The sequence below is a fragment of the Acanthisitta chloris genome, unplaced genomic scaffold, assembly GCF_000695815.1.
Source record: "Acanthisitta chloris isolate BGI_N310 unplaced genomic scaffold, ASM69581v1 scaffold8443, whole genome shotgun sequence".
Taxonomy (NCBI): Eukaryota; Metazoa; Chordata; class Aves; order Passeriformes; family Acanthisittidae; genus Acanthisitta; species Acanthisitta chloris.
In genome coordinates this window covers 13,418-31,819 of record NW_008664267.1, presented here as the reverse complement: position 1 = coordinate 31,819, position 18,402 = coordinate 13,418, and the positions used below count along the sequence as shown (strand labels likewise).

The following is an 18,402-nucleotide window of genomic DNA, read 5'->3' as shown; positions in this document are numbered from 1 at the left end:
CCTACACTTCTATTAGTCTCATGCTTTTTCTGTATGGAATGACTCCACAAACTATTTGTGAATAAGCAGCACAGATTCTGTATTTAGCTGCAGTGAAAATACTCGAATGATATGTGTGATGGTAACTATAACTGTTGTGTGTACTTCCTTTGGAAGCCACTAGAGAAGATTCAGGCTTTAAGAAAAGTATTTGGAGTTGCATATGTGCTTTTTATTCTAGATACCATTCCAGAGTCTCAACAATACTACTGTAAGCAAGTACAGCTTTATGTCTAGCTTGGTTTCAGAGTCAGAGTACAGTTAGATGAAGAAATTTAAGAACCTTTAGGTTCAATAGAGTAGTTAAAAAGAGAAAATCCAAGATGAAAATATAACTCTAAAAGGTCTGTGCTAAGGCAGTGTGGTGGGGTTTGTGTGGGGTTTTAAATTTTCTAATTTTTTAAAAATTTTAATTATAGTGTGCATTCAGACAGTGATAATTTACTTTGCCTAATCTAATAGTCTGCTGGATTATGTAATTATGCAAGTTTGTCATTTTATGTCCTTAATGTTTGTATACAAGTAAGCCTGGGTAGGAGGAAAGCACCATTATTTTTAAAGTATGCTGAAGGTCTTGTGACAAGAGAGTTAAGGTTTCCTCTTGGGGAACAGCAGAATTCACACCAAATGATTAGTCACACCAAATTCACTTTCAGATGAAATAATACTACTCTTATAATCATATTACTAACATCAATATAGCAATATGTTGGGTTAGCTGTGTAGCAGCTTCTGCTAAATATACAGCCATAGCAAACTGTCTTCACTGGAACAAACCAACAGCTCTCAGGATGTTAGTGCTGAAAAAGGCCTTCAATTACTAGATTTCTTTGACTTGGTGTCCCCCCTCATCCAACCAAATATCAGACAGGAATGTTTGCTTCTCAAAATGTTGTTAAGGCATGATATGGTAAGTAACGAAACATTTATTGATGACCCCAAGTTAATGAGTTAGAACAGGACTGGATATAGGAGTTTGTACTCCTATGAAAAAATGAGCGGGGCACACCTTTATGGCAGGAAGAGATTTCATAGAAGGGGATGTGTGTGTTGGGAGTTCTTTCTATACAAAGAAAAGAGGAGTCTATTCAAATCAGAATTACTTTGTTTAAATAAAAATTATTCACAGAAGTCTTATGTGATGGTAATGTTTGCATGAATGGTAGTTTGGTCAGATGATATTTCCCTTTTGCAGGAATTTGCATAGCTTTTATGCCATGACTGTGTTAATCCAGGAAATTTAAAGAATAACCTGTTTTTCCATTTGTGTGTCACTGTTTGTATAAATCATCAGTATTTGAATTTCATGGAGTATTACTTGTATAAATTCTCCCCTGACTAAATTTAGAAACGTATTACAGCTCATCTAACCTTTGGCTAATAAAAATGAAATGTAAACATGAGTAACTTATGTCTGTAATATTCTAAACAGTTAAAATAGTCCATGGAAAAGGAAAGTGTTGTAAAAGGTTCTTTGTACAATAATTGAAATGTCCTTTGAGCTTCTAGAAAACATTCAAATTAAATACAATTATAACTTTTTGTAGGTTGGGCTCATGTGGTTTGTGCTCTGTACATTCCCGAGGTGCAGTTTGCAAATGTTGCTACAATGGAACCTATCGTGTTGCAGTCTGTTCCTCATGATCGTTATAATAAGGTATAATTATGTCTTTTTTATATCTATTGTATTTATTTTAAAACTTGTGAGATTTAATAATATAGAACTACAGTTCTTAGAATGCACTTTACATAAAATTCATACATGTGTTCAGTAGTACTCTGTTTTCTGCTATGACCTTATGGTAAACTGAAGAATTAAGAAAGCCGTATTAAATTAAGCAGTAAGGTTATCTGCCATGTTTCTTTGTTCTTTTACAGATTAGGGACTGTTTTATTCATTAAAAATATCATGATCTTTGAATAACAGTTTATTTTGGAAGGAATGTGAAATATTTCCCATAGGTTGAAGTATTATTGCAGCTTATTGGAAATGTTATTATTAATTACCACAAAGTCCTACTGTTTTCAGTATTGGTAGGAACATAAACACATTCATAAAATTTCTTTAAGGAAGAAAAGGTTTGCTAATGTATTAAGGCAAAAGCTTGCAGAGTTTTGCCTTTGTGAACAATATTCACTTTGGTGGGATTATTTGCTTGCAGAAGAACTGCTCCTAAGTGTCAGTGAGAAGGAATGTTTTATAAAGTGTGGTGAGACTTTAAGTAAAATAAAAAAACGCCAACAAAAGTCAAAGCAATAAACCAGTAACTTATTAGTGTTCTTTATTGATAGTTACATTTTTCTACTTGTTTCACTTGTGTTACTTTGTCCTCACTAGACTTAACTACATCTTTCTTTGTATATTCCCTTCCATAGACAGCAAACTGAATTTCTGATTAGTTATGTTACATATTTTTTTGTTCTTTTTACCTCTAGTTTCTTTCTGTTACATTATTTTATGGTAGTTTGTGGACACTGGAGGAAAAGCAGAATAGCCTGTGTTGTAAAAGAAAAAAAGAAGAAAAACACCTCTTGTGTTCTTTCTCGGGGGAGACCAGTCCTGTTTGTGTTGTCTTTGTGACCTCTCACACCCTCCCACACCTCCTTTCCAAGCTTCCATCTCTGATTTATGGGCCCCCCTCCATTTTCCTAGCCCTTTTTCTTTTTTCTTTCTTTGGTCTTTTCCTTGTCTGATTCAGATTCTCACAATTGCTGTCAGTATGTTTTGCCCGTCTTATTTTACCAGTGTATCTGAAGCCAGGAGCCAAACTTAAGGGTTTTCTCCTGCTTTCTCATTACATACTACCTGAGCCATCTCCATTGGCCCCTCACTATTGGCTTCCTCCTGCATTGGCAAGAACATGCAACAGTGAAATTAAGTGCAGCACTAATAACATTTTTGTGCTTGAACACAAAGCATTTCATATTTGCTGTAGCAGATGGGTTTATTTTCTCTCTTTCATCAACTCTGAGTAAACATCACATCTGTTTTCTCATTTTTCCTTGAGTAGTGGTAGTAATTTTTTTTATTATTGTAGTGGTTCTTCCCTAATGTACTTAAAAAATTTCATGGAGCACTTTGGATTTTGTTTGAGCTTGCACCATTTCCATTGATGGTAATGGATATTGGATGAGAAAATCCTTGTAACTTCAAAAAACGTACCCTGTGTCTTTTTTTCACTAGCTCACAGAATCCATTGTTGGTCTTTAGGCTTTAATTCCTTTTAGTCACCACCAAAGTTGCTTCTTTCTTGAACTATTTTTGTTCCAAATATATGATGTATAATTGTATTTTACTGCTAAAATTCCAGTTTGTATTTTACTGGTCTGTAATCTGATTTCCTTCCCCTTCCTCTCCCCCCCTTACTAGATAATTACTAGTGCCACACAGTTCATGGTGACAGTGTTCCTGATGTTGTCCAGCTCTTCGTTTTCTGCATTTTGGACAGGTGTTCTGGTTGTGGCCTCTTTTCCATGTTAACAGTCATCCTGAAACTACTTTCCTACAAACTACTACTGTCGTGAAATATGAGACCTCTGTCAGAAATGTCAAGGTTTGGGGTCATACCCCTAGCCTGAAAATTATTGTAATTTCTCTTTTTACGAAACTCAGGTTTTGCTGTCTTTATTTGGTCTGTTTGGTTCAGGGAGATAGTGACTGTGGGTTTCAGGGGAATCCAAAAAATGTTGATAGTGCAGTTGTTGCAGCAAATCTGCTGAAACCAATCTAACTTCCCTGCCAACAGCAGTCTGGTTGTAGCAGCACAGAACTCAAGAGGTAATGGCTGGCAGGGGAGTCTCAGCTCCTTTGACCAATCTGTAGCTGGTGCTGAGTTTGGTACTCCTGTGGCTAAACTGCCTCCGGTGCCCAAGTAGACAAGTTTTGAGCAATACCCTCCAAAACCAATAAAAGTGTTACTGCAGTTAGCCTGCAATAATTTCACCTTCCACCCCCAATGCTAGTCAGTGTAAATTGTGTTTATTTAAATGGTATGGTTTTTTAAAATTTTTTTTTAGATTAGAAACTTTGTAAAGCATTTCAGTCTGACTTTTATAAGTTTAGGAAGAAATGGGAAACAAATGCTATTTTTTTTGAGAGGTAGATATGACAAACAGTTCTTAAAATATTTGTTGTACATTGTGAACAAATGTAAACGGAATTAGGAAAAAATGGCTGGAGTTATTTCTCTTTTTAGTGAGGTTTAGTGATACTTTCATTCTGTCTGTCAACTCAGGTTAGAATAGGATGATTTCAAGTAAGATTCTGTTTGCTGTGAAGTTCTAAATAATTCTCTGTGTGTGACTGGTTACATATAGAACACTAACATATGGAATTGGGGGATAATAGAGGCCAGAGAAAATTACCATGAGGGAGAATTTGTACTGCAGTCTTTAAAATAAACATCATTGGAGTTTTGCCAGGACATGGTACTTAATTTACTGTTTCTGTGCACTTGTTTCTTTACTAAACACAGCAAAATATGTAATTTTAATTTGTACAGTAATCTTAAATGCTAGAAGAAATGCAGCAGACACCAAGGCATGAGGCTTCTCAATATAAAGACATTTGGCTGCTATTTCCCTGAAGTTTACCTGCTTTTGGGATAACAATCATCCTGTTACAGGATGAATCCAATGAATGGTTTAATTAATGGGTTAGCTGTCAGGAAGCACTTCTTACACAGCCACATCCAAAAAGAAATGGGCTGTTAGTTGCTGCTCTATTTAGTAGATCTTTGTTACTCCTTGGATGGTTATGCATAGATAATATCTTTTTATTTTATGTGGTCTTTGTCTCTTTCATTTGAAAGTATGTGATTGCTGCTTTTAGGGATCTCTTTTAAGAATTGATTGAAATATAAGTGCATTTGAAGTTTCTTGATTTGCTTAGTAGTGAAGGCAGCTGGTAGACTTCTCCTTCAGTACTTGCTGCAACAGTGAGAAGTTTCCAGATAACTCCTAGGTTTGATTCTGTGATCAGGAAATGCTGTTGTATAGCCGTTATGAATAAAGTATTTCTCAAATTGCCTCTTGCTTTTTAGGGTTTTTTTTGTCTCACCTTCCCTTTGGTCTTTGCTTTTGCAAGGAAGGTTTACATTTTGAATCTTTGAAGGGAAAATATTGACAGAAACATGAGGCCAGCTTTGTAAAATGTCTATTTTGCCTTTAAAGAAACTAAGATATTTGTTGCTTCTTTTTGAGTAAAATTTCCTTGCTGAGTCAAAAGCTTTGTGTAATGATTTGCTTATTTTTCCAGTGAATTTGAAAGAAGTCTGAGTACTCTCTTCCCTTGATTGCTCCAAGGAGCAACACTGCTGTAGGTGGTGGGACACAGAGTTATAAACTTCCACATTCCAGAGGTTTCAGAGGTGTAGCAATTGCATGGATTTGCAAATGTATGAAAGTCTTCCTTTGTGAAAGATAAATACTCTCAGGCTTCTGGAATTGTTTGTGTCCAAGAGAAGGTACAAGTGTGAGAAGCTTAGCTTTAGAGAATTTGCTGTCAGTGTTGGAACAGGAAGATGAACCTTCTTTGGTTCTGTTTCCTATGGAGGATTAGGAAAGAGTTTTATACTTCCCATGACTATTGTAGGAAAGATAGAAGTTCTTGGAGCTAGTTAAAAGGGGTTGGCAGTCCCCCTCATTGTGTTTAGATTTGTTGATAGCATAGCTGGTGGTTTGTTGTAATTTCTCAGCCATTTTATTGTAAATTGGTTTAAGAGGTCCTGAAACACAGACCCTAAATGTAGTATGTGGAAAAATGGGGCTACATCCCTACTAAATGGAATGCTTATATTGCTTTTCTTTCTAAGCTTCAGTGAGGAAAAAAGTTTAAAGAACTTAAGGCAAAACTCTGAAAAAAACCAGAAAGTAACTGGAGACTGAGTTTTATGGGGTCTGTTGAACTCTGTGTTTATAGAGGTATCTTACTTTGAAGTTACTTACACTTAATATAGTTACTCAGATGAGGTTGATAGATCATGACCTCATTTGTTCCTAAAATCTAAATGTGTCAGGTCATGGTATGGAAAGCTAAAAAGCTTCCAGTCTCAGGCCCTGTCAAACAACTGAATTATCAGTATGCACCACCTTGATGTACAAAAGAAGCAAGGCAAAGAATTAAGTAGGATTATCCCCTTTCTGCTCTTTCAAATGTTAGGATATAGGGTATGATTTTAGGATATATTAACTCTTGGGTTGAATCCATTTATGAATCTTGTGGAAACTGTACAAGAATGATTCTGCTACCCTCAAGCCTCACTTAGTAGCAAAAATGCTTTAGTTAGTTGACATCTCATGTTAAAAGTTTTTCTAAAAACCTCTGTAAAAGGCTGTTCTCATCTCAGAATTTCATTCATTTTCATGTCTAAGTAATACTGAGTTTGCACTATATATTTTTTTTTCATTTCTGTGATATCTTGGTCCCTTTTTCTTCGACTGTGTTTTCTACTATCCATGGTTGATGTTATTTCTATTTATTATTCTACTCCTCCTCTGTCTCACTGAAGGGAGGTTGTGATAAAATTGCAATAAGTCAGTTATAGTTAAAAACATATACAAATTTTTTTGGTGGGGGGGATAAAAAAAGTTTCTCTTTTCTCATCTAAGATCATATAATGGGATTCCTCCAGAGGTAGTGGTGTTTATTACTCATTAAGGTTCTCTCTAATTTAAAACCAAACACTTTACCACCCCAGTGCTGGATGATACTTTCTTTAAGAATCTGTTATTAAATTGTTAAATTTCACACATAAATGTGATGTGATAGAATCTCTCTAAATGGTATTTCAGTAATTAGGACAGGAATAAAGGAAAACAGATGTGGTTTTGCTTGACATTTCCCCCTGGAATGCTGGCGAGAGATTGAGTGAAGTCTGGTATAGTAGTGAGCTTCCATACAGCATGGATCCATGTTTGTTGTCCACTTGTTAAAAAAAACTATTGAATAATGAGAAAGAATTTAGATTCTTAATTTTATTCTTGCCTTTTACTGAGGATGTTTTTGAAAATACTAAAAACTGCCATAGCATCCTAGTAAAACTAAATTGACAGAAATGCTAAGATCTGACAGAAACAAATTTGTTTTGGAGGTTGAAATGGGATTGATATACTGATTTAAGCTTTGTTTACCAAAGGCTCGGGCTTGATTAGTTTCCAAGATGTTTATGGAGTGTCCAAGTCATGCTGAAATTAAATGGGAGTTCTATTAAACACCAGTTTAATTAAAAGTAACTGAGCATTATCTGAATATTGAAGCATGCTATGACACTTCTGAAAATTCTTTGCACCAAGTGTGCAAATAAAATTTGAAGTTTGCAGTTTTTCTTTAGGTAGTTGTGTAGACATATGTATGCATACCTGTAGCAGTATATTGTACCATTAGGCACTCAGGGTAACTGTTTCTGAATGCCACCAGTACAGCTTATGTTAAATGAGTGTGAAAATGGTTGTGGCCTAAAAGGACATAAACATAAACTTGAAAGCAAGGACAGTCTTGAAGCCTAGTGCTATTAACCCCTGGCTCTTTAACCCTTTGGCTAGTTGAATAGTGGTATGGAATGTAAGTCAGTTCGTATTTGTGCTGCTTTAGCATTGGTGAAGTGTTGCACAGGTCCCAGGTGATCTCCTTTATCAAACAAGCATAATTAGACTTTCATCAAGAAGTTCTTACATAGGCTTAGCTGCAAAATCCAGTAGTTCCTAGCCTAGAATCTCCTGTAACAGAGAATTTATTTGTATGCTTCTTATCATGTAAAGTATTTTCTCTTTGGTAGACGTGCTATATTTGTGATGAACAAGGCAGAGAAAGTAAAGCAGCCACTGGTGCTTGTATGACATGTAACAAACACGGATGTCGACAAGCTTTTCACGTAACGTGGTAAGTGTATTTTATTATTTAACATTTCTCATGTTCCAGAAAGAATAAATGTACACAATATAAGGAATAAACTCTTTGTCAGTACATTTCTGAGTAAGGAAATACAGTAAAGGGGTTTGTTTTTATGATATGGTTTATAACAATAGGGCAGCAGCAGCATAGGTATTGCTGTGAGCTGCAAAAACCATGTGATAATACTCCCTTGGGTTGTATTAAATGGTGTGAGCTCCTGTGAATGAGTTTTAGGGGTTTTGATAGGCTGTGGGAGCGTGAAGACATTGTTTGCCTGTAACTGATGTGATGTTTACTATTGACAAATCAGTGGGAAAATTACTGAGCTACACGTGAAAATGCACTAGACTCATCTGTTTTGGTACAGATTCCCAAACATTTGGAGGTAATTCACCTCACTGGTTTTATCTAAGTGGTACAGATCTATCCTGAACTATTCAGATTTCATGTGTAACATGAAAAACAGCTGTGTCCTCTGCCATCTGACTCATTAAACTAAATATAAAGATATTTAGGTTTGCTTGCACACAGGTGATGCTCGTCTCACTTCCTGTACTTCTAAAAGAGGCTGGATAATTAGACTGAGCCACATGTCAACAGATAGAAGGAGACAAAAAGATTTCCATCCCAAAATTTACAGGCATTATTTATTTTTTTTCAAATTCAGCTGAAGTTATTTTGTGATAGATAGTTAGCAGGTTTATATGGACTGTGGAGCTACATGATCTGTGGCTTTACCTGTCTGTTTTATGAGTGCCCCAGTGTGCTGCTTCATGACCTCTTCAGTCAGGGAAGTGACATTTGTGCATCTACTTAAATTACTGAAACATATTTTCTTCAGTGGAACCGAGTGATAATCTGTATGTCTTGTGCAGGTCGTAAAAGATTTGATTCTGTTGTTTTAGGTGCTGATTTCTTAGCGACTGTTCTTTTTCTTTCTATAATACTTGACTATTTTGTGGGTTTTATTCTTTCATGAGCATCTAATTTTTCATCGGATGTGATCAATGTCAAGTTTCTTTCATGGTGACAGTGGATTGTGTTCCTCAAAGCATGCATACCATGTAAAGGGATTACTTACAGATGTGAAAAAATGTATACGTCCACGTGCTTGTATGAAAAGGTCTCTTTTCTTTCAAACACCTAGATGCATACAAGAGCCTTTTTCATCTTTCTGCTTTCTTCCAAAACCTTGTTTTCAGTGAGTACCATGAAGAATGTGAGGTTCAAAATTACAGTACTTAGCTTGCCAATTTTTAAAATGTTTTGATTCACAAACCTGGTCTTCACTGTAAAATGATATCTAGCTGGAGAGTACTGTGACTGGGGCTATTGAGAAGCTTCTGTAATATTTAAAAAATATATAAGAAAAATACGAAAATTACAGAAGGCAGAAATTCAGGGCAAGGTGTATCAGTTTGGGCTTAACAAAAACTAATGTCCAAGGACGAATGAGTTGGAGTCCATCTGTTTTTGTATGGCAAGCTTAGAACAATAAATCTTTGCTTAAAGAGATCCTCTTCAATGTTTTCTGTGCTTGGTGTGTGCTGTAGGTCTGCATGTGTGTAGGAAGAAGTATTTCTGGCTTTCCCAAGAACATGTTTTTTAAAAGCAATGAAAACAAGCCACCCTATATACATACTGCTCTTGCATTTAAATACTCCTGTGCATCATTTTGACTGTAACATTGCATCATTATGGTAATGAAAGTTATATGGAAAATGAAACTGAATATTTGGTTTTTCAGTGTCTCAGTTGGTTTTGATCAAGAAAACAAATCAACATTCCAAATGGTAAAAAGCAAAATCGGTATAAAAATAATGTACTAGAATAAAGTAATTATTAGCCCAAGCAAGGCAACTTGTAAGTCTTGTTCTTTTTAAAAGAAATTAACCTGCTACAGTCTTAAAGCAATAAATATGGTTTGATTTATTATGTAATACAAGTTCCTTTTTCCTGACAAATCAGAGAAGGATGTATGCAACTTTTGAAAAAAAAAAATCTTCTTTGGATCTACAGTGTGGTTTTGTTAAAAACTGTTCCTTCCCTAATTTTTGGCTTTAATTTGGCTTAGAATCACTGTAAATTCCTCTGTTTATTTATTTGTGGGAGTAGCTGCACAGTAAATGTAGATTTGCAAGCTGTAAGTTTGTGTGAGTGGCTTAAGGGCTGTGTAAAAGCCATGGGGCCAAAGTGTGAACCAGGCACACATTTCCCTGGGTGCAGAGGTCAGTGATGTGCCCACAGGCCACTGGAAGTCACTTGTGTGAAAACCTCTTATTAATTGCAGATATAAGCATCCATATGTTGTCAGCTGTGATATTGTGGTACAAGCTGATGTAAAATTGCTTTCCTTGAATGTTGTTTGGTTTATTTTTAGTGCACAGTTTGCAGGACTTCTTTGTGAAGAGGAAGGCAATGGTGCAGATAACGTCCAGTACTGCGGCTACTGTAAATACCATTTTAGTAAACTGGTATGTATTTGTTAAATTCTATAAATAAATGTCACTGACTTATTTTTTTCACTCTGAATTGCTGTTAACGCTAGAAATAATATTTTCGTGTAGCTCAAAAAGTAGATTGTATTTCATTAAAACAATGTTTTAATGGCAGTTACAGAAGTAGTAGCTGAAAATGTTTTTATAAGTGGTCACTTTGTAGATGTGTGTGGGTTTTCCTCTCTGCCAGAAATAGCATGCACATTTAGTGGTTTTTTCATTGAGTCCCTGTAATGTTTTCTTTTGCTATTTGATTAGGTGCCTTTTAGGAATTTAGTCAATTTTGGAATAAACTAGGAAATATTACTTGTTATCCTGTATATTAGAGAATAAAGAAGGCCTCAATTTCTTTCTGCTTCTGTTACTCTTCTCCCCCCTCTTGTTCTCTCTCTCCCCATGTAGCCAGTGGATATTCCCTGACTATAAGCTCTTTGAGACACAACCTCAAGGAAGTGAGTTGAGGTTTGGTTTTTGAAAAACAAGCAAACAAAGCCCAATGAAATTTCTCAGTTATTGCAGTAGGTCTTGGATCAGACCTCTAGAGTCTCTCCTATCACTTAGCAGTTTGATAGTTCCAGATACCTGTTTCTGTGCTCATGTGTGAGTGTGTGGACTTGAAGGGACTTACTGATGTTTAAAAAAATGTTATTTATGAATTTTAAAATATACAGACTTCTATTCAGATACTGCTGTAAGTGTAGTTAAACTTGCAGATTGCTTATTTCCACTGCTAAAATAGGTGAATACTTGGTGTGACTTTTGAACAGGTTGCAATGAGGCAAAAACACAGGACCAGTGAACCATTTTAGCTTTCTAGAAGATAAGCTTGGTGAGGTTGGTCCTGTGCTCTTGTGAATACTGATGAGTTTGCTTTGTAATGAAGCTAAGTCTGGGCTTTCTAGGCCCTTACTAAGCTAAGATTTATTTCTTTATTTTTTTTCCTGTCTTGAGCTAAGTATTTACAAAAAGAGCAAAAATGGTTTGTTACTTAGCAGTAACAATGCACTGCTCTGCATTTGATTTGAATGCTGTAGTGCTGCTAGGATTAAGAACAGGTATGTTCATTTAAAAAGCAAGCTCAGTGCTAAGGACATAACTCTATATTTGACATGTAATTAGTTAGCTCTCTGTTAGGAAGCTGTAGGGGTAAGAACAGTAAGGACTGGCAAGATTGTTTGAACTGTTTCAGTGTTTCTTTGGGATTATTGTGACTTAATGCCTGTTAAATACAGGTGCTCAGTATTTACTGCTGAAGATGGTGGGTGGTGTGTTTCCACTATTCCACCGAAAACTGGTTGACAAAGCACCACCCTAAAGTGTCCTTATAATGCTCCCTCAGTTCTGATAAAATAGCAAAGACTTTTGAACATTGGCCTAGCATAAAGTATTTGCAGTCCCAGACTAGGCTGCCAGACACTACAGAAATACAGGCAATTATGTCTGCTGCTTGTAAATGCATACATGACCATAGCATTCTGTATCCTGCTTTTAAATCCATTTTAATGAAAATATTCTAGACAGATCAGTTGAATAATAAATAAGTCATGAAGCCATAAAACAGCCACCTCACAACGCATTTCAAGCATGTGTCAGGACTAGCACTGTGTCTTCATGTGATACTCACTTGAGCAGCATCTTTTTTTGTTTTATGCTACGAAAACTTGAAAATGTGTCTAGCCTCTTTTAACCTTCAAAAAGTGGCATATTTCATTTCTTTGTGGAAAGCATATCTTGCAGATTTGTGGGAGGTGTAAAAGTTGATATAAGGATAGGCTTTTTTCCTGGTGTACATTGAGTAGTCCTGTGAATTTTATTAGTGTTAGTAATTAGTCAGGTTTTCAGTAACTGAAGTACTGATATTTTTTTCTTCAAGCAATAAGGCATCTTGTCAGTTGAAATGCTTTATACTTTTTATTTATTCGAATGGTTCCTTTTCTCTATCCATAAATATGTTTTCTCTTTTTAGAAAAAGAGCAAACGGGGATCTAATAGGTCATATGATCAAAGTTTAAGTGATTCTTCCTCTCACTCTCAGGATAAACATCATGAGAAGGAGAAAAAAGTAAGTGGATTTGTCGTTGCTAATTATGTGGCACATCTGCTTAATAGTAGCATTTTCTGATAAATTTAATTTTTGCTGAAAAGCATGAAGGAAATCTTGTCCCTGAAGCACTGAATGATAACTAACAGAGATGATAAACTAGTGGTATTTGCATCCAGTGAGGAAACATCTCATGGTGCTTTTGTACATGCAGCTTTCTGTTCCTGTTTATCATCAGTTTTGGGATACACACTGAAATATATCCATTGGGAAGGCTGTTTCCATGCAACAACCTTTGCTTTAGTTTTCCAAGAGAGTTTTTCTTGTATGCCCTTTGTGAGTACATGATGAAGAAAACCAGTGGCAGATATTTTAGCAACTGTGTGGCTAAACAGGTACATATAATTCTTTATGTTTCCATCCTTTTTATCTTTTTCTCTCATCAAAGAACTGACAACTCTTCTTGACACATTTTGCTGGTATTGGTGGTCAAGCTCACTTTGGCAAAATACCTCGTTATTCACTTGGGAATCTTCCTGTGAGGGTGCAAAGAACATAACTGACTGCTAATTTCTAATGTTGGTGTATTCTTTTCACAATTTGACTTCACATATTTATTTTTTTTTAAAAATTAGATTTATGTTGATTACTACTTTGTTTCTATTACTGCTGGATTAACAGTTGTCTGTAGGAAATTTGTCATCTAAATTCAACTGAGGGTGATAACAGACACAGTAATACGAATTTGCTTTGGCTCACTTTTAGCCCTCTAAGAAAACATGCAAAACTGCTCACTTGCACACATCCTGTACAAATGGCTTCTTAGATTTTTGTGCAGGTAAACTTAATTTTGCATTATTAAAAATTGTTACAGAAAAATTGAAATCAAAGAATCTTTTGACCAAATGTGTGTTATACAAAGGAGCTGTATTTATAGTAACAGGAAATTGAACAACAAATATAAGTCTTCAGGCTCTTAGTCTCCTGAATATTTGGTTTGTTTTTTAAGATCACTTCCATTGTGTATGGATATTCATCTCCAGTTGTGCTTGCATAGTCCTCTAAAAAGTATCTTTACATTTGGTTGATGGTGTAGGTGAATAGTTCCATCTTCATCTGGTATTGCAGAAGGGAGTGTGTGTTGCAATGCAGTTGTACCTCTAAATCTATGACTAAAAAAATAAAAGTATGGGATTTTGGCAGACCTTTTTTCTTAGTAACATTGGTAGGAAAAACCAGTCTTGAATTACAGGCTACAAAATTAGCTGCAAGATAAACCCTTATTAATATTAGCCACAATTTTTTCTTAGTTTTTCACCACTATCACATTTCAGTTGATGTTTTGTCGAAAAACATGCATGGCTATTTACACTCACTGACAGAGCTTTTCAGCTGGTGGGTTTATGTCTTTTGGGTATGTTTGCTTTTTGAAATATTTTCTTGATTTAAATGCCTTTGAAGATAGATGCTATGTTTCTTCAGGTCACAATAACCTCTGAAGTCTTCAGGGTATACTTGGAGGGACTTTGTAACAGAGTGTTCTGTCAACGTATCAGCTATTTTTTCAAGTAGCTGCTCAGTTCCTCCTGCACTGGAAGTGTTTTGATGTAGAACCTCTAGAAACAGTTAATGTTGTGGCTTGCCTTTGCACATCCTGGCCTTTTTCTGTGGCTTGAAATGTGCTAGAAATAGGATATTGAAGTTTCTTTTACCTTTCAAGAGCTGAAATCTGGTAATCCAGAAGGTCTCATGAGCTGTAGTACTAAGGGAAGCAATGTGGTTTGAACATACTATTTGACATCTAGTGTTTCTCCTGGTGTGTTATAACATGTTCACTTATCAAGTTTTATTTGATTTATGTGTTGTATAATAACAAAATATTATTTAGCTAAAACCACTGAGTGGTGAAAAAAGTTGCAGTTAGCTAAAGCTGTTGACTGTCTAACTTTCTGTGGCTACAGAGGTTTTGTTTGGCATTTTTAATCTTGTTCTGTGTTAAAGATGTTCTGTAGTTAAAGAACAGCCTGCTCTGTGCAAAATCCTAGTCTTCAGTCAATGAATTGCATGTGCTGTGGAGGCTCATCCTCTTGGTAAATTTGATTACCTTCTGCATGTGATGTCCTCACTGTAGATTTGATACACTCTATCAAATATCTTGGAGAAGGGTAGTTTTTTAGGGGGACTGTTCTTATTTTCCTCTTCTGTAAATCTGTTTGGAATCTATATTATTGTCATATTAAAGTAAATATGTTATATCTTTCTTCACAGATACAGTAGTGAGTGTGTGGGACAGGCACATACACATCCCTTCAAGGCCACTGTAGATTCGTGTGTTATCTTTCATCTTTGTTCTTTGGAATTTGGATAATCTGATCTGTAGACATCATTAAAGCTTTCCCTTTTGCCAAGCAGTAGCTGTATGAATTGAGGATCAGAACCATTTTTGTTGCTCAGGCCACAAAAAGTATCCATTTCTGCATATGAAAGATTACACTGCAGTAAGATGAGGTTGGTCTGAAAATGCTGATATAGGAGACTGTGATTTTTGCAAACAGACACAGCTGAAAGCCTGTGTTTTCCTTCATAGGATGTGTTCAGTCTCTTCTGGGCTCTGTGCTAATGAAACCAATAACAAATATATGAGTATAATAGTAAAAAAAACCCCTATACCTTCGGTATGGTTTAATTTTAATGATGAATTTGAAGCTGCAGGATAAATAGCTTAATTATATTTGATTACTGCTGCCTAAGTATTGTTACTTTCTATGGCAGAGATGCTGTTTAGAAATGATGAGCGATGAGGCTGTGTCCCTCATAAATAGGGTTGGTAGTAAGCTGCTTGACATTCCATTGCAATATCCCTTTTTTTCAGGGCCCAGGTGTTTACCTCAAGCTTTCTTGGGAAAAACTTAGGCCACCATGAGGCTGTGGAAGAACATCTTGCTTTAATGTTCCTGGCAGTCGTATATTTAGAAGGGACTAAAGAAGGAACTAAACATACCTGGAATTGACTTTTATATGAAAGAAGTCTTTCTTGCCACTTAAGCGAAAATTAAGCAAGATTAGTAGCTTCATGTGTTTACGACTTCTGAAAAATGTGAATATACCTTAGTATATTAGTAGTAAGTAACTATTATATGGCAGCTGAATTGCACAAATTCCTGGGCTGAGCAGGATGGGGAAATTTAAAACTCTTTGCTTTGATGGCTCACATGATGCAAATGAAACAAAAATGGGCTTGTGGCTGAAGACTGCAGATGTGTAAGAAGTGGTGATTGAAGAGGAAGAAAGAACAAAATAGTGACAAGGAGCCTCAGGGCAGTATTACAGAAGTTGGAGGGTGTCAGAGGAGAACCTAAAATGCAGCAGTGAGGATAAGTGTTCTGTACACTGAGCTACTGATTCGTTATGGGCATCTTTTTGCTGCTTGCCCTATTCTTAAATGTTGCAGCTTCTCTGCTTTTGTGAGTAGAAACTTGAACATCTAAGAAGAGCTTCAGGCAGTGTGTGACATTCAGCATGTTCCACTGCAGCCATGAGTTTGGTTGTTAGGCTCATGGGAAGGGAAAACCATGTCTCTACACATTGGAAGTTTCCAAAGGCTAACTGTGTGCTGGTTTGTGACTGCCTTCTGAACTGCCCAGACTTTCCCAGTGTGTTGTGAAGGAGCCTGTGTTCATGTGTCATGGCTATGAATCTCATTTGGGAGAAAGAAAGGTGCTTGATGCTTTTTAATGTATTTTAATGCTCTATCTGAGCAGTTGCAAGTCAAGTCTTAAACTCAGGTCAAGTGTTCATGATGCACTGACTAACTGACTGTGAAGTGGTAAAATCGACTTGCCATGCATTGCCTAAGATTCTGTGGCAAAAAAGAGGAACACATTGCAGTTCTTTGAGTTACTATTCAGCTGCATAAGCAATGTTTTCTTTTTTCTCTTAAAAATATAAAAATCTGATTTAGTTCTGAAGAGTCAATTTGTAGTACTGTATAAAGCAGAGTATTGCAAAAGCAATTCTGATTGTGTCATTCCTCTATTAATTGCCTCATTTCATAAACTTAATGATGTTACTTGAACATTGGGGATTTTGCAGAACTTTTTTGGGAAATAAGGCTCCATACTTATCTCAGTAATGCAGTATCCCACTGTATATTTATATTTTAAGTTTTTGTTAATCAGTTTAATAGATTTGACTGTTTAATCCTTTTGGCTGCTCTTGATGTATGAAACAAAATTGTAAGACTTCTAAAGATAACTAGAAGAAAAAGTGACTTGCAACCACTTTGAAGTTACTTCAGTTTTAATTACTGAAGTAATACTGGATAAATATTATTCAGATGAGAACTGTGGAGTGTGGATGCTAATGGTGATGCTTATCTATGTTAACTTACTCCAAATTCTGTTCAGTCAGAGGGAAAGAAGAAGCCTCTAAAGGCTGGTCAATAAATATATAGTCTAGGCATCTCAGTGTATAGGTCTGTAACAGCTGTCTAAGATGCGGAACCCAGTTCCAGTTTCCAAAGACTGAATTTTTTTGTGTGGGTTCATAAAGAGATGACTTCATGCTTCAATCTTTTCCTGTTGTTGCCAACGAATAGCATTTCTCTTTCTGGACACTTGTTCTGTACTGACTTTGTAGGAGTGTCATTTTTTCATTTTTAATATAACTCTTCATGTCAAATTGTGTTGGAAGTCTAACTATTTGGGAAGACTGACAGAGTAGGACTGTGTAAACAAAACTTCATTAGGAAGCTGCTCAATCTCAGTATATTCAGATCTTTATCTGCAGGATTAAGAGGAAAGGTGACATCTTGTTGTTTGATTTGTTGGCTGCTAAAATTCTGTGTTAACTAGTGCTGTATTCTGTGTATTCTGTTGTCATCCTGATAAACAACTGTGTGTTATTTACTGGAACTGGCACCAGTTGGTATAGATGGCACAGCAAAATGATCTCATGTGGAGGTCAGGAAGAACTATATAAGCAGATAAGCTTTTAGGTTTGGGGTTTTTTTTTAATTTATTTTTGCTTTGCTTTGGAATAGGGAGGTGGTGCAGTCACCATCCCTAGAAGTGTTTTAAGAGGCATCTGGGCCTGTCACTGGAAGATACAGATTAGGATTTTGGGGGTTGCAGTGGAATGACAGATTAACAGTTGGACTTGATGATCTTAAAGGCCTCTTCCAACCTTGATGATTTATGATTAGAGTAATACAATATTATTAGCACTTTGAAGCAGTTTCTAGAAGGTAATCTTGATACTTTTTTGTAAAGTTGTATATATATGCTGTCCACCAGGTACAATGTTTTGTGTGCTGGTTGTGCAGGTAAAGGTGATCTGCAATGTTAAGCTGACTGAGTCAGGAAAATTAAATGTATTCCTTTTGTTTGCCATTCTATTTGCCTGTTTCTTGACAAACATTTGACAGGTAACTTTGAGTTACCTTGCAGACAGTGAAGCATTTTACAGTATGTAACATAATACATATTTGAAAATTTTAAATACTTGCAATTTTGATAGGAATACAGAAAATTATAGCAATGATATAGTTGCCTTGATTTAGTCAATTTGCACCATTTCTGAAGTTAAAAAGTGCTACTGAAGTGTTTAGCTCTGAGTATCCCTTAGTAACTGTTAACATTAAAGTGTACAAGTAACAGAAGTGCATTTTAATGTTAAATATTGAAAGAAGAGTAGCTCATTTTGAATAAGGGTTTTAGTCTTGCAGATTTGGATGGCATTTTTAAAATTGATTCTTGAATCTCTTTACCCCTGACAGTTAAAATTCTGACCATTATTCCTGTATTTATGTGAGGCTTTTGAGTATTTAGGTAATTGTATCCAGGACTGGTACTTAAGAACAAGTTTCATGCTTAGACCTGCATGTATATGTGTTTGAATAATGCTGGCAGTAGTGTTACACCTCTGCCTAGAAA

The 18,402-nt window shown here is 35.9% G+C and overlaps 1 protein-coding gene across 1 annotated transcript in view; it reads left to right on the top strand.

Moving 5' to 3' along the window:
- LOC103798988 (protein AF-10-like) overlaps positions 1–18,402 on the top strand; it is a gene marked incomplete at its 3' end in the record, with an annotated part of 63,910 nt that overhangs the window by 32,419 nt on the left and 13,089 nt on the right. Inside the window, exons 4-7 of the mRNA XM_009071279.1 lie at positions 1,587–1,696; positions 7,815–7,918; positions 10,311–10,404; positions 12,395–12,490. Coding sequence (XP_009069527.1) covers positions 1,587–1,696; positions 7,815–7,918; positions 10,311–10,404; positions 12,395–12,490 — 404 coding nt within the window. The remainder of the gene's footprint in view (positions 1–1,586; positions 1,697–7,814; positions 7,919–10,310; positions 10,405–12,394; positions 12,491–18,402) is intronic.